Below are 25784 nucleotides of genomic sequence, written 5' to 3'. Positions count from 1 at the left end.
GGTTTGTTTGCTTTTCAGACCCTGACTCAGCTAAATCCCTGGGCCTCTTTTTGAACAGGGTGGGATGGAAAACCCTACCAGCCGATGCACATGTGCAAGCTTAGCTATGGGAGAAGATAGAATTTAAAACGCTGGCGATTTTTGGAAGCAATATATATATATATTTCCCCCCCTGCGATTGAACACACAGCTCAGAATAACAGCAGTTGCAGAATATCCAAAGACATTCTCTCTCTCTCTCTTTCTCTCTCCCTACCCTCCCCCCCTCCCCCAGACAAATCTCCCCACATCTTGAAGCAATCAGCAGCTGAGAAGCGCCTCGTCCCCCCCCCCCCAGCATCTCAGGTTAAAGGAGGAGGTCCAGGAAAATGTGGTAGAGCCATTACAAGAAACCTGAGCCGCATTCATCAGGGATCGCAATTGCCATCGCGTTAGGATTGATTGGAGAGAGCTGCAGTACCGTAATGACCCGGAAAGAGGGGCATCCAGCGATTACGCCTCGGCGTCTCCTCCCTTTAATAATGAATCTTTTTTTTTTTCCTTTTTCTTAAAAAAAAAAAAGGCAAACGTTTTATGTTACCGCGACGGTTCTTTTCTTGTGCAAATTTGCTCGGGCGCGGGGAGAGGCACAATCCACTTATTATGCCAAGAACGGCAGGTTTTGGGTTTCTTTTAAAGAAAAATCCGATGGGAAAATTGCGGTGGGGGAAATAGAAATGAAAGGAAAATGGGCATTTGGGGGAGGTGGTTGTGTGTGTGTTTTTTAAGGAGAGGTTGCAATAAAATTGGAGGCTGAATGTCGTGGATGCAAAATGTATTAGAGTAAGAACTTTTTTTTTATTTGGGGGGAGGTCGCCCGGTTTTTGTTGCAGGAAAAAATCAGAGAGGGGACCCTGCTTTTTAAATAAATTTCCTTGGAAGTGAAAGTCGGCTGTTTTCAAAGGAACGAACGTCCGAGGAAACGTGTTTAGCATATGGAGACGGGGGTGGCTCCTGAAAACAAGATGCAGGATCCGATGCGGGCGCTGTTAGGCTCTTTAAAACCCCACTGGTTTTTATGGGAAGAGCTAAAGCGCGGTCCTATGCACAGTTTCCCCTATTGAGCTGTTCTTCCCCTAGCCTTAACCCTCATATCTGCCTTATGGAGCAAAGAGCCAGAGAAGGGTTTCCATGAAGGTCATCAAGACGATCTTCCTGGAAGCCACGCCTCTTTATCTGTGAGGTCTGGAGACGTTTCGGAAATTCGCGTTTAACTCGGAGGTCAGCGAGGTGAAGCGGTAGAAAGTTCCCTGGGAGAGGCGGGTTCGAATCCCCACTCCTCCGGTGGAAGCTGCCTGGGCGATCCTGGGCTCTCTCAGCCTAATCCTACCTCGCAGGGTTGTTGTGATGATAGAAGGGAGAAGAGGAGAACCATGTCAGCCACGTTGGGTCCCCATGGGGGAGATCCTGGTTGATCCTGGCTCTCTCAGCCTAATCCTACCTCGCAGGGTTGTTGTGAGGATAGAAGGGAGGAGAGAATCATGTCAGCCACGTTGGGTCCCCATGGGGGAGAAAGGTGGGGTGCAAATGAATTAAATAAACAATAACAAATACATGAATGCATGCGCGAATAAATAAATACCATTTTTGGCTGATCCTGTGTGTGAAAAGTCATACCAACAGAAAGCTAGCAGGTCAGGGGAAAGGTCCCCGCGCAGTACTTTGTCTACTATGTTGGATTTGGGGGGGGGGGAGTTGAAGAGAAAGTTGCTAAATGCAATTTCCTCCCACTTACAATATGGAGTGGTTCTAGGTCCATTCAATACCTGGCTTTTCTCCCAAATAGGAGACATCTTTCACCTCCATTTTGTATGCACAGCAACCCTGCGACGGAGATCAGGGTGGGACCAGCCCAAGGTCACCCAGTGAACTTCCGTGGCAGAGGGAGGATTTGAACTCCGTCCTCCCACATGCTAGTCCGACACTCTAACCACTACACCACACTGACTCTCAGGAAAGCGGGCATAGGAAATCCAGGCCTGCCTCACACAGTTGTTTTGAGAGAATGATGTTCTAAAAGTCGCTTTGAATCCTGCAAGGGGAGGAAAGCAGGATATAAATGCAATGCAAACACCCCCCCTTTTCCTGGTCTTCCAGACTCCCTTGGGGAGAAAAGTGGGATATAAATGGATGCAAACCCTTTCCCTGGGTTTGAGATCTTCCAAACTCCCCTTGGGGAGGAAAGCGGGATATAAATGCAATGCAAATTCCCTGATCTTTCCCTGATCTTGAGGTCTTCCAAACTCCCCTTTGGGAGGAAAGCCAAACGCGATCTTTCAAACCCCCCTTGGGGCTTGGTGGTAACAGACCTCATCCTAGCCAGGAGCCCATTCCCACGTGCGTGACTGGGGCCAGGGAAAACTCAGCCGGCAGCTTGGCCAGGCTTTCTCTGACAAGCCCCTTGGGGAGGGGCCCTGGCTCAGTGGTAGAGCATCTGATTGGCATGCAGAAGGCCCCAGGTTCAATCCCCGGTATCTCCAGTTAAAGGGACTAGGCAAGAAGATGATGTGAAAGACTTCTGCCTGAGACCCTGGAGAGCCGCTGCCGGCCTGAGCAGACAATACTGACTTTGAGGGTCTGATTCAGTAGAAAGCAGCTTCATGCGTGTTCAAGTACCCCCCCTTCCTCCTCCGGAGCTGGGCGTTGTTTTCCCAGGTGTCCGGAGAGCCAGGGGGGCTGGCCAAGCGCCGGAGGGGGTAAGGGGGGGTAAGGGATGCTTTGGCTCTGGTGGGGGGGGGCTTTTGGTTTTTAAAGGGGGAGAAGCGGAGGGGGGTGGCAGGAAAACACAGATCCGGCCTTGTCGAGGAAGCCGCCCGGGCCAACCGGTCCCCCTTTCTCGGGGGCGGCCGGGGAGGGATGGGGGGGGGAGATCCGGTGTCGCCTTGCAGATGGCAGCGGCAGATAGGGAAACGTGAGCCGCGGGTCGGGGCGGCGAGCGGCTGGGAAAGGCGCCCCTCCCGACGCACCGGCTCATTCGCTAATGGGCCGGTTTTGGGTTTCCTCTCCCTTCTCGCAGGGTCGGAAACCGCCCGACGTTTTGGGTTACCGGCCAGCAGAATAGGGGGGCAGAGGCGGCTCTACTGGGAAACTAATGACGCTGAAGCTTCAGGGCCCCTACTCCCGGAGGGGCCCCCTGAAGCAACTTTTTTTAATGAGTGAATTTCTCAACAAAATCGGTCGAGTTTTTTAGTGATAGAATCATAAGCCAATGGGCGGAAGTACTTAAAATTGACTTTAGAATATGCTCTAATACCCATTTCATATGGCCTGAAAATGTCCCTGTAAATGGTCAAATTTCAAAATTTTCTTGGAGGCTTGCAGTGCTCGAACCCCCAGCTGTAAGGGCTCATTGAGCTCGCCAGAATCTATTCACAGCCGACCATTTTGGCAGCTGGATTCTCAAATTCTTCATTGGTGCACTGCTTAATAGTTCTGTAGTTTTATTTCATCACTGACTCCACCCCACCACCCTGTTCTCCGCCATTTGGGCCTCAAGGTCCTTGTTGGACGTCGCCCTATTGTTGCTGGTTGCGAAGGGCCCCCCATAACAGTTCAAGCTTCAGGGCCCCAAAAATGTAGGTCCACCAGTGTTCGGGGGGGGGGCGTCCTGGAAACAAAAACAACCCTCCCCCCCCAAAAAAAGCCTCTTTTTAATTAAGAATTCCTCCCCAAGCGGCTGCCCGGGGCACCTCCGCCCCCCCTTTCTCTGTTTTTATTTACTTTCCTAAGTAGGAAGAAAGGGAACCGGAAAGATGGGTCAGGGCTCGCAATCTAATCCCACCCCCGCAAAAAAACAAATGCATGCAAGCATTATATCCGTGGACAGTTTAATTTGACGCTGCAAATCGATTTGGTTTGTTTGGTTTTATTTGTTTTGCAATCGAGCAGGATTCGCCGCGAAGTTGGGCCGATTCTCGGATCTGCACTGAAAAGCGCCCGTTGATAAAAGATACTTCGCCGTCCGGTCCTGTGAAACTTTGTAGTGCTACTGGTGGAAAATATAACCTCGGTGGAGAATATATAATCCACAGGCGGATGACACGGGGTTTACACGGGCCAGGAGACCATCCTGGGGACGCACAAAACCCGCTGAGCTCAGTGGAACTTACTCCCAAGTAAAGGTGTTTTGGAGCTTGAACTGTATTGCCCCAAATCGTGTCCCGAGGGCTAGGTTTCCCTCGAAGTGCCCCGGGCAGGTTTATCTTACTGGCAATATATTGACAATATTTATATACCGCGCTGGCCTCGAGGCGGGTAACCGCAGCGTCGAACTGGCACAAGGCCATATTTGAGTAAAGCGAACCTTGAAACAAGACATTTAAAAGGAGACTGAAAACAACCTGACGCCCCCAAACAGAGCAGGGAATTCCCCACCCCCTCTTTGCGAGTCCCACGGGGAAATAAAGCGGCGTCCGTCCAAGAACTCCGGCTCAGTCCCTTCGCGGATCGCAGCCCTAAGCGGCTGCGCACTCTTGGAAACGTTTTGGGATTATTTTTAAGGAACAGACGCAAACTGCTCCCGACTTGACTCTTAGGCCTCAGTTCCCTCGGAGGTCACCCCCTTCTGTTTCCTGAGCACGGCCGAAGACCGCGGCGTTTACTCCCGAGTAGACGGGTTCCGGAGCGAGACGCCCCAGGGCAAACCCCGCTCGGTGGGGTTTCCTTTTCAGGGTGGAATGACCAGGAGGCGTTTCGAAGCTTGGACGTAGAGATTATTATTATTAATTATTGAATTATTGAATTATTATTATTATTATTATTATAATCCGTGGGGCTTGCTTCTGAGCAAGCAAGGCTGGATGAGGAAAAGACCAGATTCTCGGAGCTGTTTTCTCTCTGCGGCCGAAGGAAACCAACAATCCGGATCTCCTCGCTCAAAACGATTCGCTTATCCGCACTCAACCATTTGACCGGAACGGAGGAAAAACCCCTCTCCGCCCTCGCCCGTCTGCTGGGGTTGAAATGCTCCGTCTGTCCGCGGCGGCCAGTCCAGCATCGCGGGCCGCTCCGTTTCTCGCTCGTGGTCTGCGGACCTCTGGCAAGGGAGAGCTCGGCTTTCTCGCGTCCGGGATCTCAAGAGGAGGCAGAGACCTCTTGTGGCGCTCCAAGCGCACCTTCCATTCTTATCCGAACCCACTGCGGTTTTTCACTTGAGCGGAAATCTCCTCCGTGTTCCTTAATTCGGAGTCCCGGCGTTCCGTCTGAAGCCTGAAGACGCAGCGCGATCCTAACCTAGTATATTCAGAATCCGACGGGTCTCCCAGGGAGGCGTTTGGTTCATTTCCAAGGGAATCGCTCTGTTTCCAGGCGCAAACGGGTTTGGGGCGCGGCGTGTAAACCCGCAATCGCCTTCCCGATCCGGAGTAAAGGCGTTTCAGGAGGGTAAGCCGCGTTGGTCTGCAGGAAAACAACGACCCGGGCCCAGCAGCACCTCAGAGACCGACAAGATTTTCGGGATATAAACTTGGGACAGTCAAAACTGGCTTTTGGTTAGCTAATCCGGAGTAAAGTCGTTTGCGGACCGCAATCTCTACGGGTAGCTGCAGGCGTCGATTTAATTGCGCGTCTCGAATTCAACACGTGAAACGTGTCTCCGATTATATGTATATATATATATAACGCGTCCTGTGATATTTGCTGTATCTTATAGGAGTTTTTAAAATATATATAGATTAGTTCAGTTCTTTGCTATTACAGTACACGACCAGCAGATATATAAAGGAAAAATACATTATTTTAAATCAGATCCAGCTCAGTTCTGAGACAGGAGATGATTAACCGTGTTTACTGCTCAGACTTTTTAAAAAGACCCCGAGGGAAAGGGATTGGGGGGGGGGGGGCGCTTGGAAAGAGACAAATAGCCGTCGGCGAAGTGAATTATCTGTAGCAATTTGGTGCAGATCCGTCTTGCCGGTCCCGGGCCTGTCCTGCAGGTATAATCCGTCAGACCTTTGCCCCCAAAGACCCGTGGAGCGAAAACCCCTCTTAGGAAGGCGTGTGAATCGACGGCGAGGTCCCTCCGGGGGAGATCCTAAGGGGGGGGGGGAGACAAGAAAGAGCGTGCGCGCTGGCTCGAGGCTTTAGGGTACGGAGGGGGGGTCTCCGATTTATTTATTTATTTGTCTTGCCGGGGAGGGGGTGGAGAGGGAAAGAGAGGGGTTGAAAGAGTCCCCCGTTCCGGTCCCGGCGCAGCTGCCTTGTCAATAAAGGAGCCCTTCCAAGCGGAGGCATTCTGGCTGGGCAGGACTCCGCAGCATCCCCGGGACCAAAAATAAAACCGGCCGAGGAAAATTACCAGACAGGGGCGTGAAGGTTTGAGCGGTTCCCTTGGTGGAACAGGCTTCCTCGGGAGGTGGCGAGCTCCCCTTCCCTGGAGGTTTTGAAGCCGAGGCTAGATGGCCATCTGTCAGCAATGCTGATTCTATCACCTTAAGGCAGATCATGAGAGGGAGGGCACCTTGGCCATCTTCTGGGCATGGAGTAGGGGTCACTGGGGGGTGGTTGGGGGAGGTAGTTGTGAATTCCCTGCTTTATGCAGGGGGTTGGACTAGATGATCTTGGTGGTCCCTTCCAACTCTATGATTCTATGTACCAAGCGATTGTAACGGCAAGAGGAGGGAGAGGGTTCTTCTTCTTCTTTTTTAAAGCAGATGGTCTTTGAAATTATTTTTTAAATCATAGAGTTGGAAGGGACCACCAGGGTCATCTAGCCCAACCCACTGCACATTGCAGGAAATGCACAACTATCTCCCCCCACCCCCAGTGACCCCTACTACACTTTCAGAGGGCCAGCTGTGGTGTAGTGGTTAAGAGCGGTGGACTCTGATCTGGAGAACCGGGTTTGATTCCCCACTCTTCCACATGAGCGGGGGAGGCTAATCTGGTGAACTGGATTTGTTTCCCGGCTCCTAGGCATGAAGCCAGCTGGGTGACCTTTGGCTAGTCACAGCTCTTTCAGTCCCACCTACCTCACAGGGTGTCTGTTGTGGGGAGGGGGAGGGAAGGTGATTGTAAGCCGGTTTGATTCTTCCTTAAGTGGTTGAGAAAGTTGACATATAAAAACCAACTCTTCTTCTTCTAGAAGATTTTATTGTATTTATTTGCTTCATTTATACCGTGCTTTTCTCCCCAGTGGGAACCCAAAGCGGCCTATACGGTTCTCCTCCCCTCCATTTTATCTCCACAACAACCCCGTGAGGTAGGTCAGGGTGAGTGCGTGTGACTGGCCCATGGCCTCCCAGCCAGCTTCCATGGCGGAGTGGGGATTCGAACCTGGGTCTCCCGGACCCTAATTAGACACTCTAACCACTACACCTCACAGAAACAAACCGAGGTGGGAAGTAGTTGCAACCAGGAACGTCTATCCACGCTTGTGTGTATTTATGAGGAGTGAGCATAAATAGAAACAAACAGGATGCAAAAGAAAATTGTTTGGTTTGCAGGGACATCGCTGGGTGGCAGTCAGATAACTTTTAGGGAGCCCCAAGATCACCTAGTCCACCCCCTAGTGGAACCCAATTCCACCCATTGGCTAGGTCCGGATCCCGGCGGTGAATTTCTAGGTTCAAACCTCAGCCGGCGCTTACTTAGGAGCAACTTCCTTTGAACTCCGTGGCCCCAATTTCCCAACAAACCCACGCAGACTTGGCTTCAGGCAGCACCCCGTTCGCCTCAACCCCACCCCGTCTGCCATAAGGGGATAATATCCCCCTGTGCTACCTTGCGGGGCTGTTGCCAGGATTCCATCCTTTGAACATCCGGGAACACGAATGCCAAAAATGTTATTATCCTGTTGAACTAATTGAATGCCTCCTCCTCTCGGTCGCATTTGATTTAGGCTCTGTAATCCGCCTTGAGTCCCAGAGAGAAAGACGGGTCATAATTACCATATATAAAGGAATCAAATATGATCAAGTGTCCATGCCCGAGCAATAAAATATCTCCGGAAGTAATTCAGGGCTGGCTTCCTGGTTAAGGATCCAAACCCGTTACCCGACTGATGTCAGAGGCCCCCTTCCACATCTGTCTATCCCCCTTCCTTCCAAGGACGCCAAAGCAGCCTCCCTGGCGTTCCCCCTCCCATTTCGTCCTCCCCACAACCTTGTGAGGTAGGCTAGGCTGAGAGCGGGGCTGCCTCATGGTCACCACAGAGCGAGCTTTAAAGCAGAAGGGGGGAGGTTGAGCCCGTCTCCCACATCCACCCCCTCAAAACGTTAACCACTACACCGCACTGTCTTCTCAACTGTGTGTGTGTGTGTGTATTAAGTGCCGTCAAGTCGCTTCCGACTCATGATTGCGACCCTATGAAAAAGTCCTCCAAAATGTCCTATCTTTGACAGCCTTGCTCAGGTCTTGCAAACTGAGGGCCGTGGCTTCCTTTATGGAGTCAATCCATCTCTTGTTGGGTCTTCTTCTTCTCCTGCTGCCGTCCTAAAAACGAGGAGGGGCCGTGGCTCAGTGATAGAGCATCTGCTTGGCCTGCAGAAGGTCCCAGGTCCAATCGCCGGCATCTCCAGTTAAAGGGTCTAGGCAAGCAGGTGATGTGAAAGACCTCCGCCTGAGACCCTGGAGAGCCGGTCTGAGTAGACAATACTGACTTTGATGGACCCAGGGTCTGATTCAGTGTAAGGCAGCTTCATGTGTTCATGTGACGTGACTCTGAGGAGGGGCCATGGCTCAGTGATAGAACATCTGCTTAGCCTGCAGAAGGTCCCGGGTTCAACCCAGGTCCAATCCCCGGCATCTCTAGTTCAAGGGACTAGGCAAGTAGGTGATGGGAAAGACCTCCTCCTGAGATCCTGGAGAGCTGCTGCCGGTCAGAGTAGACAATACTGACCTTAATAGACTGAGGGTCTGGTTCAGTATAAGGCAGCTTCATGTGTGTGTCAAGTCACCCCCGCCCCCCAAACACACCAGCAAGGAGCCGCACTGGCTTCCTACGGGTTTCAAGTCCTCTTTTGATGGGGCTGTGTGGTCCGAGAGAGGCTGGAGGGTATTATTTTTTAATCTGCAAATTTTAAAAAGCCCTTATCTGTCGGCCTCTCTTATCGCCTGCAAGGTGAAAAACCAAAACACCCAAACCCCGGACCCCATAAAAGGGCTTCCCCGGCAGGCAGGCTTTGCTTATCTGGGCCCCATTGTTTGGATCTCACACCTAGACCTCGCAACCCACAATAGATTACCTTTTGTTTGGAGAGGATCTCGGGGGAGGGGCTTTCCGAAATCATTCCCCCCCCCCTCCTCTAGGCAATCTTCGCGAATCCGGCGCGGGTGGGTCAGAAAACAAAAAGAATCTGGAAATCTTGTGGCGCTGAAAAGACAAACTTTTATATCCCCAGGAGGTCTCCAGAATATGGTCTTCTGGGCTAGAGTCCTCTTCTTCAAAGGCAAGTTGCTTAGAGGCAGGGCAGCTGCAAAACGTCGCAGGTTCAATTCCCAGCATTTCCAGGATCAGGCAGTAGGCGATGGAAAATAGCCCCAGATCCTAGAGTGCTGCTGCCAGCCCGAGCAGACGATACTGACCTTGATGGACAAGCAGCGGCTCAGCTGTAAAGCATCTGCTTGGCACGCCGAAGGTCCCAGGTTCAATCCCGGGCATCGCCAGTTAAGAGGCTACGGTAGTGAAAGACACCCTGGAGAGCCGCTGCCAGTCAGAGTAGGCGATGCCACCGGCCTGGATGGACCGGTGGTCTGGTTCAGCACAAGGCAGATTGGTGCGATGCTCCCCGAGAAGTCATTTTTTTCGGGGGTATATAAAAAAAAACAACTGGCCTGATCAAGGGGCTAAAAAAAAACTTCAGGAAGGGCCGGGAGGGGTGTAATTATGCAAACCTGAAGTCTAATCAAGGATGGGGCAGAGCCCATTCATTCGTTAACAATCTTAGATAAAAATCCTAAATCCTGGCTTTTTTTTCTTGTTTTTGAGCGTGGGTAGTTTGAAACCTCTTAATGAACCCCAAATCCAGCCATTTCAGCCCTGCATCCTTTTGCAAAGTAATGGGGGGGGGGGGGACACACATTCAGTCGAACGATAAACCGCCCTGGAAGACTGAAATCTCCTTCCCGTCGACTTAAAGCAGATCTCTCCCTACCCAATTTCACTCCGAATCACTGAACACTCCGTTTCCTTTTAGGCCCCTCGCTTCATCCTTGCGTTTGGAAATCGGGCTGCCTTCAGCCTGTAGGTGATGTGATACTTTTTTTAAAAGGACAATTCTAACTCCCACCTGTTTACACACGAAAGGCCTTCTCTCGCTCCAGTCCAAAGAAACCCCTTTCCTCCTGCTTAGCAGCTCAATCCTGTGCAGAATTACTTCTCTCTGGGAACCACCTTTGACGAGGCTGGGTCTGCATAGGAACTCCCCTGTGGAAGATGCTCTGGCTAAAAACTTTTGAAGTGACGTATTATTGTTGCTGCTGCTGCTGCTATTATTATTATGGGCTGTGGCTCAGTGGTAGAGCATCTGCTTGGGGTGCAGAAGGTCCCAGGTTCAATCCCCGGCATCTCCAGTTAAAGGGACCAGGCAAATAGGTGATGTGAAAGACCTCTGCCTGAGACCCTGGAGAGCCGCTGCCGGTCTGAGTAGACAGTACTGACTTTGATGGACCGAGGGTCTGATTCAGTATAAGGCAGTGTCATGTGTTCATGATCCAGATATTGAAACATGCCATTTGGGGGAGAGCTTGTGGCTCAGTGGTAGAGCATCCGCTTGGCAGGGCTTGTGGCTCAGTGGTAGAGCATCAGCTTGGCCTGCAGAAGGTCCCAGGTTCAATTCCCGGCATCTCCAGTTCAAGGGACTAGGCAAGTAGGTGATGTGACGAACCTCTGCCTGAGACCCTGGAGAGCCACTGCCGGTCTGAGTAGTCAATACTGACTATGATGGACCCACGGTCTGATTCAGTATAAGGCAGCTTCATGTGTTTATTATTATTATTATCATCATGCACGCCCCCCCCAATGCAGAGGTGCGCGCCGGGCTCCTTCCCCCCCTCCAAACCCAAGTTAGGAGGCGTCTTTGAATTATTGAGCGCGCCCATCAGTCTTATTCATCATGGGGGGGGGGACATCATTTATTCATTCTCAACATTAAGGTAATTAAATATGAGCTCACCGGGACCGAGCAGGTCTGAAAAGGACAAGTGGGGGGAGGGAGGTGGCCAGAGAAGAGACCGGCAGAGAAGGGAGGAGGGAAGGGAGAGAGGGCTGGCCGGTTGGTTGGTTGGTTGGCTGGAAGGGGGGGGGTTGGGTCGCCTCTCCCTCTCTTTTTTTTTAAGGCTTTGCAATAATTGATTTGCACAGAGCCGCGTTCCCCTTAGGTGACACCCGAGAAGGAGCTCGGGTTGCAGCCTCCTGACGTGTCTCCTTCTCTCTCTCTCTCCCCCACCCCCCTCTCTCCCAGCTAGCCGGAGCGCGCGAACACCCCCCCCCGCCCCGCCCGGGTCCGCGTCCCCCTCGCCTCCGCCTCTAACCCGCCACTCGGCTGGGGCGAGGAGAGAAGGCAGCAGGGCTCGGCTCCCAGGCGCGCCAAGCCAGCCAGCCAGCCAGCCAGCCACGCAGGCCCCGACGTCTCCGGCCCGGGGCTGAGCGCCCGCCCAGGCCGTTCCCTTCCTCCCCTCCCCTCGGCTGGAGGCGAGGGAAGGATCCCACCCGAGGCCGGCCGGGCTCCGGGGACGCCCCGAGGTCGGGAAGAGCGCGGCGAGAAGGGGAGGAAAGTTTCCCTCCGGCCGTCCCCGCCAGGCGAGCGCATCCCTCGGCCGGCCGTCCCTGCCGGGCTCGGGTCTTCCGAGGGGCTTCCCCGGGGCCAGGAAAGCCGCGATCTTCGCGATCTTCGCGACCTCCAGCTCGGGTGTGCCGGGCGGCCTCCGAGGGGCTCTCCCCGGGCCGGGAAAGCCGCGATCTCCAGCCGCGCCGGCGACCTGCAGCTCGGGCCAGCCGGCCAGCGCGGCTCGGGTGTGCCGGGCGACCTGCAGCTCGGGCCAGCCGGCCAGCGCGGCTCGGGTGTGCCGGGCGGCCTCCGGGCCGGCCATGTCGATGCTGCCGTCGTTCGGCTTCACGCAGGAGCAAGTGGCGTGCGTGTGCGAGGTGCTGCAGCAGGGCGGCAACCTGGAGCGGCTGGGCCGCTTCCTGTGGTCGCTGCCGGCCTGCGACCACCTGCACAAGAACGAGAGCGTGCTGAAGGCCAAGGCGGTGGTGGCCTTCCACCGGGGCAACTTCCGCGAGCTCTACAAGATCCTGGAGAGCCACCAGTTCTCGGCCCACAACCACCCCAAGCTGCAGCAGCTGTGGCTCAAGGCCCACTACGTGGAGGCCGAGAAGCTGCGCGGCCGGCCGCTGGGCGCCGTGGGCAAGTACCGCGTGCGGCGCAAGTTCCCGCTGCCGCGCACCATCTGGGACGGCGAGGAGACCAGCTACTGCTTCAAGGAGAAGTCCCGCGGCGTGCTGCGCGAGTGGTACGCCCACAACCCCTACCCGTCCCCCCGCGAGAAGAGGGAGCTGGCCGAGGCCACCGGCCTGACCACCACCCAGGTCAGCAACTGGTTTAAGAACCGCCGGCAGCGCGACCGGGCGGCGGAGGCCAAGGAAAGGTGGGTGCGCCCTGCTGGCGGGGGAGCGGAGGGGCAGAAAAAGAAAGGGAAGGGTTTTTTTGGGGGGGGGGATCCAGGGTTTTTTGGGGGGAGGGGCCGTGACTCAATGGTAGAGCATCTGCTTGGCCTGGAGAAGGTCCCAGGTTCAATCCCCGGCATCTCCAGTTAAAGGGACTAGGTAGGTAAGGTGATGTGAAAGACCCCTGCCGGAGACCCTGGGGAGCCATGGAGAGGGGTCCTGGCTCGGTGGCAGAGCCTTTGCTCGGCATGCAGAAGGCCCCAGCTTCAGTCCCCGGCATCTCCATTTAAAGGGACTAGGCAAGCAGGTGATGCTAATGCCTGAGACCCTGGAGAGCCGCTGCCGGTCAAAGTAGACAATACTGGCTTGGATGGACCAAGGGTCTGATTCAGTAGAAGGCAGCTTCATGTGTGTGTTCCAGCCACGGCTTGCCCCTGGGAAGCCGCTGGGACCTCCCGCCCGAGGGGGTGTTTAGCACGGGCGGACCCTCTCCAACGGCTTGCAGGATCGTTTTGGGAGGACGCCGAATTGCATTTAGGATTTCATCGGGAGAGGCGATCGAGGTCGGGGCGAAAGCGCACGGGAGGTTTCGCCTTGGGCTTGCCGCTCTCTAAATGCCCGTTTCCCCCAGCCGAATTCCCAAAGCTCAAAAATAAGCCCCCCGCGCAGAGCTTTGAGGATTCGGACGGGGAAAAGGTGCGTCTAGAGAGCGGCAAACCCAAGGCGAAAACTCCCGTGCGTTTCCCCCCACGGCTCCGGGCCGGATCCTGCCGGTGGGAAAGGACGCCTTGCTCCAAGCCGGCCCGGCGCAAAGTTTAAGAGCGCCTCGGAGGCACCCCGTTTCGCACCTCGCCGGCATCCTCGCCGGCGCACCAAATGGCCCTTCCTATATATTTTGGTCCCAGACTGGAGCTGGCTAGACAGTCCTTTGCCCAAAGTGGGGTGTGTGTGTGTGCTAATTCACATCCTGCCTGTCTCTCTGTTGCTGCGGACCAGCCCTTTTTAGACGGCGGCAGCGACTGGCCAGCCGGCTTTATTTATTTTGACTTTTTTGATTGATATATTTTTCAGTTTTGCGCGGTGCAGCGCCTGACGCCCAGTTGCGTGCTCCGGAGGTCCCTCCAGATCACTCTGCCCCGCGCATCTTCTCCCTCTTTCCACCCTACCCTTCCCAGTTTTCTCCTGGTCCCGATCCGAATTGCTAGCCGCACACACCTTTTCCCTTCCGCCCCCGATTCTAGCTCTCTCCCAGACCGCAGAAGCTACCGGGCACCTTTGTCCATTCAGGGCGCCTTGGGGGATCCTGGCCGGAGGAGCAGAGCAAAGAAGGCCCGTCTTTTTGGTGGGGGGCACAACCCCCCCCCGACTTCCCGGGTCTTGTTGAGGGCTCCTCCGGGTTGATGCGGAGGTCAGGCCGTCTCCAGTCGCGGTTGTTGTGTCTGGTTCGGGCATTTGTTTAAGGAAACCCCAAACGAACTCCCCGGGTGACCGAACTCCCAGCTTCCAAACACCGGCACTCAGCAACAATGTTAAAAAAAAGAAGAGAAAAAAAGAACTTGAACCCGCCACCCTGGACTGGATTTCCCCTTCGGCCCTGGAAGTCAAGCCGGGGGAGGGTTAGGCTGCCGCGGGTTGTCTCCCCAGTCCAAGGGGAGCTTTCACACCTGCCGAATAATGCGCTTTCGACCCACTTTCAATGCGCTTTGCAGCTGGATTTATGCCTGGGAGGTTTTGCCTTGGATTTGGCCGCTCTCTAGATGCACATTTTCCCCATCCGGATTCTCAAAACTCAACAATAAGCCCCCATGCAAAGTTTTGAGGATTCATATGGGGGAAATGTGCATCTAGAGAGCGGCAAATCCAAGGCAAAACCGCCTGTGCATAATGTGTGAAACGGCAAAATCCACTTGCAAACGATCCTTAAAGTGCATTGAAAGTGGAATGAAACTGCATTGTTCATCATGAGTGAAAGTGCCATAATTACGTTTCCAGTGGGTAGCCCAGATGGTCCGTGGTAGAAGAGCCGGGTTCGAGTCCAGGAGCACCCTAGAAACCAACCCGATCCTTGAGGCCTCAGATTTCCAGAGTCAAAGCTTCCTCGGTCAGATGGCCTGGAAATCTTGTTGGTGCTGCTGGATTCCAGACTCGGCCCAAACGAGGTCACTCCAGAATCAGTCTGGCCCAGTAGGTTGGGGTTTACTCCCAATCCAGCGTGCACTGGTTGGCAGCCTTGAAGGGGTTTGAAAACCGGAGTGTGTTATTTAAAAGCAAAACCAAGACTGGTAGGAAGGGGGGGAGGTCATGGGGTCACGCTCTTAGTTGTCATGCGGTTTTCCTCCCCACTAGATTAAAAAAAAATGCGGCTGCAATTTAATTGTAGAAATCAGCCTCCTGCTAAAAATAACGAGGCCTCGTTTTCTTGCAAGCTGCCTGAATTCGGATCGGTTTCACTCCCCTTTAAGAGCAAGATTCGAGTCCAGCGGCCCCTTAAAGACTGACAAGGTTTTCTGGGTAGAAGCTTTCAAGAGTCAAAAGCTCAGATTGAAGGAAGAAGGGAGCTTTGACTCGCCATAGATCATACCCTGGAAATCTTATTGATCTTTGAGGGACTCTCGGACTCGAACTTGGCTCTTCCACCGCAGACCACGGCCCATAAAACCCCCTCCTTAAACCTGCTCTCGGCTCTCCCCGCGTCTTCGCTGGGTCCCCAGGCCTGGGCGATGGTTCAGGAGGGGTGGGGGGGGGAGAGGATTAATAAAGCAAGCATGTTAGGGGAAGGTTGGGGGGGGAGCCGTTTATCTTCCTTACAAACCCCTCCACACCCCAGTTAAATGGAAGTACTTGACTTTGAAAGGCTTTACATGTGTTTAGGATTAGGGTGTCAGCGCCGTTGATGGCTCCCAGATCCTACACGCAGACAAATAGACAACCCCGCTCCTTGCGAGTATATGTAGAAGTTAGACTTCTTCTGTGCCCCCCTCCCCACCGCTCTCCGTGGGGCTCTTGGTCTCAAACTGCGGGGAACTCTGTGAATTTGGTCCCCTTAAGCAGGAAGGGGGCCCTGTCTACAGTTCTTGTGGGTTCACCACTGTCAGTAGGAAGCCCTAATTGCCAAAACTCAAAAATAAGCCCCCCATGCAAAGTTTTGAGAATTCAGATGGGGAAAATGTGCATCTAGAGAGCGGCGAATCCAAGGCAAAACCTCCCGTGCGTTTTCAGACGGTTGCTGATCCGAATCAAGCGGTTTATGGGAAGGGGCTGCTGCGCAATACACGACAACAAGCAAACTGAGAACCGAATCAGAGGCAGGAATGCACATGAGAAACGTTATGTGGTGGCTGCAGCGAATAATGTAGAGTACAGAAGCGCGAAGAGATCAGACGTCGGGTCTACTGCTGAATTCCAGTCCAGTCCCTGGTAGAAGAGAGGGGAGCCACAAACCACTAGGCATTGCAAATAGGGGAGGGGTCAAACGGGTCGGTGCTCCCCAGGCATGGGGATTTGGACGGGGCTGGGGAAGTCAGCATATGAGCGAAAGCGGCACTTTCACGCATACCAAATTATGCACTTTCAATCCGATTTCAATGCACTTTGCGGCCGGAATTTACTGTGCCAAACGGCAAAATCCACTTGCAAACTCTCCTTAAAGTGAATTGAAAATGCATGATTGAAAGTGCATTAGTCAGCATGCGTGAATGCGCCCGCAGGAAGGAGGCAGCACTTAACGAAATCCGGTGTGTTCCCAAACGGGCCTTTTTCTTATTTCTGGGGTGGGACCAGAGAATCGGCCCGGTGCGCTTTCGGCTGCTGCGTCCGGAAGAGAAAAGAAGGCGCCGGAGAGCAGACAGACTCCCCTATCTGTTACCCACCCCCCCAATTCAGAACTGGCGTGTTGGGAGGAAGGAAGGAACGGCGACCTTCCTGATAGCCCCCCTTTACGGAGGCCCGAAACAAATCCGGATTATTCCTGGAAGCCGGATCCCGCAGGGGATGGCACCGAAGATTTCAGGACCGGCCTCTTGGAGTCTGGCCTGCTGGAGAAGGAACCCCAGGCCGCTTGGATATTGGGGAAGGCCTAAGGGGGGGGGGTCGAGAAGCCATGGGGGGCTTTACAACCGAGAAGGGGCTCTTATATGTGGGTCGCGACCCCCCTGCGGGTTAAATTAAATAAACGTGCTTCGGATCGACCCCTAAAGTTTCGGGGGAGAGGCTAAGGGCTGCAGTGGCCTGCCCTGGGAGTAAACAGGTGGGTGCGCTCTCCGAATAAACGGGCGTAGAATCGTGCTGCGCTGCAGTCTTCCCGGTCAGGAAAGCGTCACGTGTGAACGCTGCAGGTGAGGGCTAGAAGAAAACACTTATTAGGTCATTTATGCATGGGAGGTTTTGCCTTGGATTTGCCCCTCTCGAGATGTGCTTTTTTGCCCTCTGAATTCTCAAAACTCTGCATGGGGGCTTATTTTTGAGTGTTGAGAATTTGGATGGGGAAAATGTGCATCTAATCCAAGGCAAAACCTCCCGTGCATAAATACACTCCCTGGCGCAGGGTGGCAGAGTTGCACACAGGCTAGTCTTTAAAAAACCGTCTTTCACGTGGGCGCTCTCGTGAACGGGTGGTGGGCCTGGAACCATTTGAAAAATCCAGTTCTGACCAATGCAGCTGTTAACATTTCCTGTAAGGGGGGGAAGAGGGAAGAGAGAGAGAAAGCCCTGCCCTGTTTACTATTTCCCTGGCGACAAACTGCCTGGAAATGTGCTCTCCGTCGCCCTTTAATCCGCATCAAGAGCATTTACACGCGTCCCAGACCCAAAGCATCAGGGAAAAACAAACAAAACATCCCAGTTCTTTTTTTCTCTAAGGTGCTGCGCAATCCCCCCCCCCAAAAAAAGTCCTAAATATGTGTCGGTTTGTGTGAACGGTTCTGGCCCCGGGACAGCCGTAGGCTACATAACCCCCCCTTCACCTAAGCTAACACTATGGATGCAGCAGCTCCGAGCAGCTGTCTAAATAAGAGGCCAACCCGGGCAGCTGCAGCCGTGAAGCCATTATGAAAATATGAGCCCGCTCTTCGGAGAATCGTAAAACATTTCCCCCCCTTTTCTCCCCCCCCCCAAAAAAAACCCACCCCTACTCCACTTTCACCTGCGGCCGGGGCCACGATCCAGAGAATGGGGCAGACTTGGAAGAAAAAGAAGAAGAGTTGGTTTTTATATGTCGACTTTCTCTACCACTTAAGGGAGACTCAATCCATCTTACAATCACCTTCCCCTCCCCACAACAGACACCCTGTGGGGTAGGTGGGGTTGAGAGAGCTGTGACTAGCCCAAAGTCACCCAGCTGGCTTCATCTGTAGGAGAGGGAAAACAAATCCAGTTCACCGCTCATGTGGAGGAGTGGGGAATCAAACCCAGTTCTCCAGATCAGAGTCCACTGCTCCAAACCACCGCTCTTAACCACTACACCAGGCTGTCCCCCTCCAGATAAGACCATGGGCATGTAACTCCTTCCCAGGGAAATCAGGGTTTAATTTTATATTTGGGGGGGGGGGGATCCTGTCTCTTTAGATTTCTGTGGGTTATGTGTCAACAGAGGGGAGGGGGTTCAACCATATGCCATAATTTTCCCTGTTCCCGGTCAAAAACCCCTGCACACCAAATTCGTTTTCTGATATGGGTAATAAAACTGATACCCTGACCTGGACAGCCGCAGGCTAGTTCCATCTGAGCAGACCTCGGAAGCTAAGCAGGATCGGCCCTGGTTAGTATTTGGATGGGAGACCATTTGGAGACCATCCAAATGACCAAACCATAGCAGGGGTGCTAGGCAGAGGCAGGCAAACTACCTTTGAACGTCTCTTGCCTTGAAAACCCCATGGGGGTTGCCATAAGTTGGCTGCGACTTGATGGTGAAAGAAAGAAAATAACTGGTTCTTGTAGGTTATCCGGGCAAAGAAAATAACTGATTCTATATTTTATATTCCCCCCCCCCCATATACAATAAGTGATTCGGATCTATCCAGAACCACCGATTTAAGGGGTGAGAAAAGGGGGGACCTGAGTCCAGCAAGACCTAAACAGGTCTACTCAATAGGGTTTACTCCCAGGAAAGTGTTTTTAGGATCGCGCCGCAAGAAGACGTTAATCTGCTTTAAAGTATCTGCAGTGGGAACATGCGGGATGTTCTGAATCAGAGCCCTTGCCATCCACGCCAGACTTTCTTCCAAAGAACTGCCATCAGGCCCTTCGAAGGGCTCCCTCGAGGTCAGCGTGACACGCCTTCCCTCCCTGTTGCGATGACTGGAACCCGGACCCCGCCGCTCTGAATGGGGCGGGCAGCGCCTGAAAAAAGCTGAGCTTGGTAGCCCTTGGCCAAGGCCGCCAGGTTTCTTCAGGGGGTCCCTTGGAGGGTTTAAAGTGCTTTAAACATAATGACACTTCGGTGCGATTTGTTTGGGGCCGGCAGCTGTCCTGGTAGGCCGGCTTTCTGTCCATCCCGATACTAGCAAAACGCCTTTTGGAAAATGCCAGAAAAAGGGTTGCGGCAGGCGCGATTCCCCGGGCAATTTCCTTGGTTTGGAAAAGAAGGGCCGCGCATCTCCCATGGCTTCCCTGGAAAGACCCTCCCTTTGGCTTCTGCCCTCTGGCGCTCGCTTCCCTGCAGGAGGACTTCGAGCCAAGCCTGGGGGCCTGCGGGGTGCTTACTTCCGAGTACAAGGGACATAATAAAGCTGTCCGAGCCATTTATGCACGGAAGGTTTTGGCTTGGGTTTGTCGCTCTCCAGATGCGCATTTTCCCCCCATCCAAATTCTCAACAATAAGCCCCCATGCAGAGTTTTGAGAATTCAGGCCATTTATGCATGGGAGGTTTCGCCTTGGGTTTGCCGCTCTCTAGATGCACATTTTCCCCATCCCAGTTCTCAAAACTTTGGGGGCTTATTTTTTTGAGTTCTGAGAATTCGGATGAGAAAAATGCGCATCTAGAGAGCGGCAAATCCAAGGCAAATCTCCCGTTCATAAATGGACGGACTGGGGGAGAAACAGACCTGCTTATTTTGGCCTGGTGTCTCCTCTCTCCTCCTCCGGTTGCTGGGGGCAACGCCCGCCCCTATTTCCGTGCTCCTATTCTGCACAAGACCCCGAGATGCCTCGCTCGTCTGGATCCTCTTTCCCTGGGAAGGAGGATATATATATATATATATAGTTTTAATTTACCGCAACGGTAAAATTGTTAGTCTGCGTGCGCCCGGTATAAGGAAAGCCACACTACTCCAAGGTCGCAGGGATTTATGGATCCACTATCTAGGGAAGTCTCCTTTTTGGAAAGGAAGAAGCAAGATGCTCCCGAACCGGATCCTGAAATTCGTCCGGTGCGGGGAAATCGCCTTCCCTACCGCGCACGCTTCCCTGTGGTCGGGGGGAGTTTCTCCACAGTCGGGATGAATGGGAAAGACCCGCAGCCTCACCCAAACCCTGATTTCCAATCTTTTTAGGCCTCTGTTGGGATATATATCTCGAGGGCTGTATCCGGTGCCATGCAAACACTTTTTAAAAAATCGGCAGCAGCTGGATCCAGAAAGCACCTGGCTTGGCTTGGATGCGTCGCCCGATTGTCATAGTTTTTAAAATGTTTGCTTAAAAAAAATAAAATAAAAGGCACCCTGCCCAGGAACTTGGTGGCTTTTTAAAAACATGCAGTATTGTCTGCAAGAGGGTTCAGTTTGCCCTCGGGTTGAAATTAAATCAAAAGAGTTTCCCTCTAGGCATTAGGAAGAATTTTCTAACAGTTCCAGCGGTTTCTCAGTGGAACAGGCTTCCTTGGGAGGCGGTGAGCCTTGGATTCGCCGCTCTCTAGATGCTCCTTTTCCCCATCTGAATTCTCAAAACTCTGCATGGGGCGTATTTTTGAGTTTTGAGAATTTGGACCGGGAAAATGTGCATCTAGAGAGGGGCAAATCCAAGGCAAAACCTCCTGTCCCTGTGAGTCGACTGAACCCGGTTTTCTCTGCAGCGCAGTTCTAAACTGGACAAGCAATTGTCAACGGGGGTTAAGTCTGCAGCAGCCTTGCATAGGATTCATCTAGGATCCGCACTCCAGGCCACGCACAGATTGCTTCACCCCTACTGATCAGCAATGGCAGGTGCAGGACCCTGACCAAGCTAAGCACCTCTCCCCCCTTCCAGGCCAGCTGCTGACTGCCCGATCAATCAAAGAAGCTGGTTTGGTGGGTACACCAGACAGGGCCTTTTCAGCGGCAGCTCCACCATTCTGGAACAAGCCCCCTCAGGGAGGTGCTCCTGGTCCCCTCACTCTCAATCTTTAGGGGGCAGCCGAAGAGGGTTTTATTTAGGACTGCATTCGATCAAAGCAGCCCTAAACCCAGATTTTAAAAGTTTGATGCATGTGGAACTCCCTGCCCCAGGATGTGGTGATGGCTGCCAAGCTAGGAAGGCTTGAAGAGGGGAGTGGACATGTTCATGGAGGAGAGGGGTATTCGCGACTACTAGTAAAAATGGATACTAGTCATGATGCACACCTTTTCTCTCCAGGATCAGAGGAGCACGCCTATTATATTAGGTGCTGTGGAACACAGGCAGGAGAATGCTGTGTGCTGCAGTCCTCTTCCTTTGTGGGCATCCTGGAGGCACCTGGTTGGCCACTAGAGGCACCTCGAGAGCCAGCATGTTGTAGTGGTTAAGAGCGGTGGTTTGGAGCGGTGGACTGGGTTCGATTCCCCACTCCTCCACATGAGCGGCGGAGGCTAATCTGGTGAACTGGATTTGTTTCCCCCCTCCTACACAAGAAGCCAGCTGGGTGACCTTGGGCTAGTCACAGCTCTATTAAGAGCTCTCTCAACCACCCCTACCTCACAGGGGGTCTGTTGTGGGGAGGGGAAGGGAAGGTGATTGTAAGCCCGTTTGATTTTGCTTAAGTGGTAGAGAAAGTCGGCATATAAAAACCAACTCTTCTTCACTGTGTGAAAAGACTGCTGGACTCGATAGTCCCTGGTCTGATCCAGCGTGGCCTTTCTTATGTAATTAATTTTCTGTGTTTTATCTCAACCGCCTTGAGCGCCCTAGGGAAGAAAGGTGGCTCATCATGACTGTGTTTTAAATAAACGGAAGGGAGGGGTCTCCGGCAGACCCTTAGGCAGTTCATGAGAGGGAGGGCATCTTGGCCATCTTCTAGGCATGGAGTAGGGGGTCACTAGGGGTGTGTGGGGGGGAGGTAGTTGTGAATTTCCTGCCTTGTGCAGGGTGGTGGACTAGATGACCCTTGGGGGTCCCTTCCAACTCTATGATTCTGTGGTTCTTTGCATCCTTTCCCACCCAACCCACTTTTTGCTTGAGCCAAATGACTGACGTCTCCCCCGTTCCGGGTCTGTTTCTCCCCCCCCCCCCAGAGAGAACACGGAGAACAACAGCGCCTCCACGAACAAACCCAACCAGCTGTCGCCGCTGGACGGGGCCAAGCCGCTGATGTCCAGCTCCGAGGAAGAGTTTTCGCCACCGCAGAGCCCGGACCAGAACTCGATCCTGCTCCTCCAGGGCAACCTGAGCCACGCCAGGAACTCCAGCTATGCCTTGACGGGCTTAAGCGCCACCCAGCCGCCCCACGGCCTCCAAGCCCACCAGCACCAGCTGCAGGATTCGCTCCTGGGACCTCTCACCTCCAGTTTGGTGGACCTGGGCTCATAATCGGGGCGACCCAGGCGAGCTCCCCCCCCCCAACACCGCACTTGTACATTCTCACCTGGCTTCCTCTTACCTGGTGGTTCTTAAAGCGACTCTTCAGATTCTTCTTCTTTTTTAGGGGGTGGATCAGCCCCCCCTTCCACTTTTCCCACATTTCTTTTTCCATCGCCCCCTCCCCAAATTCATTATGTCTTAGCCAAGCAAAGGTAACGCCTGCCTGCTGGTAAAAATACACACCTGTCTCTCCCCCCCCCCCCAACGCATACTGTATTTTTTCCAAATAATTTAAGCTTTAGTAGGGATGGCAAATGGTTTCATTTTGCTTTTTTTTTTTTTTTTTAAAAAGGGGGAGCGCCCCATCCAGGCAAAGTTAAGCACTTATCATTCTTACCACTCCTAGTGAGAAAGTTAAGCCTAGAGCTACAATCCTGTGCACCCTTACACGGGAGAAAACCGCCTTGGGCACAGTAGGATTGCTTTCCTTCCAAGAGCCGTAGGGAGCTGTGAGAATCCTATTAGCCCAGGGACTTTGGAAGTGTTTAACTTCTGAAGGGATCCTGTCCCTCTTTTCCTGGAAGGGAGCGGAGATTATTTTGAAGCGCCAGCCGCAAGGCTTTTACTCTGAAGTAAAGCTCATCCGGTTCCAAGGGGTTTGCACCCTAGTAAGTTTGTATTTGAATTAGCTGGTGTGTTTGGGGCGGAGGGAGGGCTGTTATCCTGGTTTAAAGTTTTGGGAAATAAAGGGGGGGGTGTACCAGATATTTTATTTTGAAAGGGAGACTTGGAGAGGGCAAATTAAGTTTACAGATTTTTTTGGGGGGGAAGGGTCAGATTTAGTGTTCTGAAATATTTTTTTTGAAGTAGTTTAACAAAAAATGGAAAAGAATGACGCAGTATTAGACGCTAGCATTCTTCTATGTCTTAAGAGGCAGCAGTGTGAGGTCTGTTCTCCTTTAGAGTAAATTTTAACTGTCAAAGTACCTTCTCGTTGGTCGTTTTTATGTTTGTGGTGAAATTAGGAAATGCATCCAGGTGCCTTTTTTTGTTTTTTTTTGTTTTTTAAAAAATCATCAACAAGGACAACAGAAGAGCTATTTATCCACGGACATCTCTCCAGAACGCCTTGATCTTTTTATAGATTTTCTCTCTCCTCCTGGTGCTTTCTCTCTTCCCATAGTTTGACTTGCAAATCTAGACGGAGAGGGGCAAAAACAAACAAACACACCAATAACCAAACTGGCGGTTGGCTTTTTGTTCCAGAGTGCGTTTCTCTGCGGCTCTCCCAGGTTTCTTGTACCCAGAAAAAAAGTCTAAATTAAATCCTGATAAAATGAATGGAGAAAAAAAAAAAGAATCACACGCAGAGAGGCGACTTTATTGGTAAACGGACTGACAAGGGTGTGTCGATTCTCTTCCTCCTGTGGGCAGCGGCGATCAGAGGTTTAAATCTGTTTACTCGGGAGTAAATCCATGGACAACTGAAGTCCTGGTTCTTGAAGACTCATTCTGGAAAGGGGAGGAGGGTTGGGTGGGTTTTTTTTTTTTGAAAGGCAATTCAAATTGAGTTTTGTGTGAAGGATTTTCTGTACAATGGTGGTCGATTTGAGAATATCTCACACCCCCCCTTAAAAAAGCATTTTAAAAACATTTTTTTAAACACTAGACCATTCAGGGTCACTTTTGGAAACAAAATTAAAGGCTCATTGGGGGAATGGAACAACACGCTGGTCCCATCCAGAGAAGCCCTTTTGAAGTCTCGTTGTAGAAGGTCTATGAAATTATGCATGGTTTGGAGAGAGTGGACAGGTTTTTTTTTTCTCTCTCATAGTACTAGGGTGGGGGGTCATCTGCTGAAGATGGAGGGTGAGAGATTCAAAACTGATAAAAGGAAGTATTTCTCCACACAGCGCAGAGTTAAATGGTGGAACTCCCTGCCCCAGGATGTGGTGATGGCTGCCAACTTGGAAGGCTTTAAGAGGGCAGCCGACATGTTCATGGAGGAGAGGGCTATCCTTGGCTACTAGTCACGAAGCATACCTATCCTCTCCAGTACTAGAGGAGCAGGCCTATTGTATTGGGTGCTGGGGAACACAGGCAGGACAATGCTGCTGCAGTCGCCTTGCTTATGGGCTTCCTAGAGGCCCCTAGTTGGCCACTGTGTGAACGGATTGCTGGACTTGGTGGGCCTTGGTCTGATCCAGCAGGGCTTTTCTTATGTTTCTAATGTTAAGGCTTTAAGAGGGGAGTGGACATGTTCATGGAGGAGAGAGTTATCCACAGCTACTAGTCAAAATGGATACTAGTCATGGTGCATACCCATTGTCTCCAGGATCAGAGGAGCATGCCTATTGTATTAGGTGCTGTGGAACACAGGCAGGAGAACGCTGCTGCAGTCGTCTTGCTTGTGGGCTTCCTAGAGGCACCTGGTTGGCCACTGTGTGAACAGACTGCTGGACTTGATGGACCTTGGTCTGGCTCATCATGACCTCTCTTATGTTCTTATTGCAGTGGGAGAGAATTAGGGGCAGGTAGGTGGTATCGCTTAGTGTCTGATAGAGCGGTAAGCAGGAGGTACCCGGTTCAAATCCTGTCTCTGCTAGGAATTCTCCAAGATGGTGAGATGATGAGAGGGAGGGCATCTTGGCCATTTTCTGGGCATGGAGTAGGGGTCACTGGGGATGTGGGTGGGGGAGGTAGTTGTGAATTTCCTGCATTGTGCAGGGGGTTAGACTAGATGACCCTGGTGGTCCCTTCCAACTCTATGATTCTATGTTACTCTGTGCCTCAGCCTTGGGCCTGCAGTAGGGGTATGATTGTCCTCCAAGGAGATGTTAGACTATCTTGGAACTCTGAAAGGCTAAATTTTACTGTTCATCATCCGGTCCAGGCAGGAGCGCAGCTTATCCAACGCACCTTTACAGAGAAGTAACGGCATGCCCATATTCTAAAGACACTTGCCGGGTGCCAGGAAAGGTGTCGGAAGGGCACCACAACACAGGCACTAGATTGGGGACCCCCGCACTAGGGCTTACTTCCACGGAAACATACACTGGATTGAGCTGCAGGGAAGGTACTCTCCAGGGTAGAGAGGGGTCCAGCCTGACATTAGCTTCACTTTGCTGGATCGTGGCCCTTGTGGTTGAGCCCAGGTTATGGCTGCAGCCCCCAATGTACTTGGCAGAGATGCCCTCTTGAATCCTTTTCAAGGAGGATTGCGCTGGATATCTGCCTGGTGGATCGTGACCCGAAGACTGGTCCCTTTCAGGGAATGCAACAATCTGAGAATGCAATCTCATGCAGGCTTGTTTAGGAGTTACTTCCACGTAAGACTGCCTCACCTCTTGCCTAATGTAGCAGCTGGAGTCGAATTAGGTCTGCTTTACACTTCACTTTTCAGCTCAAGACTTTCTTGCAGTGTTTGGTCATTTGTGGTTTGTTTTAAAACGGGGG

At 52.5% G+C, this 25784-nt stretch overlaps 1 protein-coding gene and 1 non-coding gene across 2 annotated transcripts; both read left to right on the top strand.

The window, feature by feature from the left end:
• Positions 1-10479: 10479 nt before the first annotated feature.
• Positions 10480-10548, top strand: TRNAP-GGG (transfer RNA proline (anticodon GGG)). The gene has a single exon. It is a non-coding gene; the product is annotated as a tRNA-Pro (tRNA).
• Positions 10549-12061: 1513 nt separating this feature from the next.
• Positions 12062-22348, top strand: LOC130478832 (homeobox protein SIX1). The gene is made up of 2 exons (XM_056851074.1): positions 12062-12624; positions 22043-22348. Exons 1-2 carry the CDS (start codon positions 12065-12067, stop codon positions 22335-22337), a joined length of 855 nt encoding a protein of 284 aa, XP_056707052.1. The 5' UTR covers positions 12062-12064; the 3' UTR covers positions 22338-22348.
• The last annotated feature ends 3436 nt before the right edge of the window (positions 22349-25784 follow it).

This window comes from Euleptes europaea, chromosome 6 (assembly GCF_029931775.1).
Source record: "Euleptes europaea isolate rEulEur1 chromosome 6, rEulEur1.hap1, whole genome shotgun sequence".
Lineage (NCBI taxonomy): Eukaryota > Metazoa > Chordata > Lepidosauria > Squamata > Sphaerodactylidae > Euleptes > Euleptes europaea.
The sequence above is the reverse complement of the archived record's forward strand: the minus strand, read 5'-3'. Positions and strand labels throughout refer to the sequence as shown.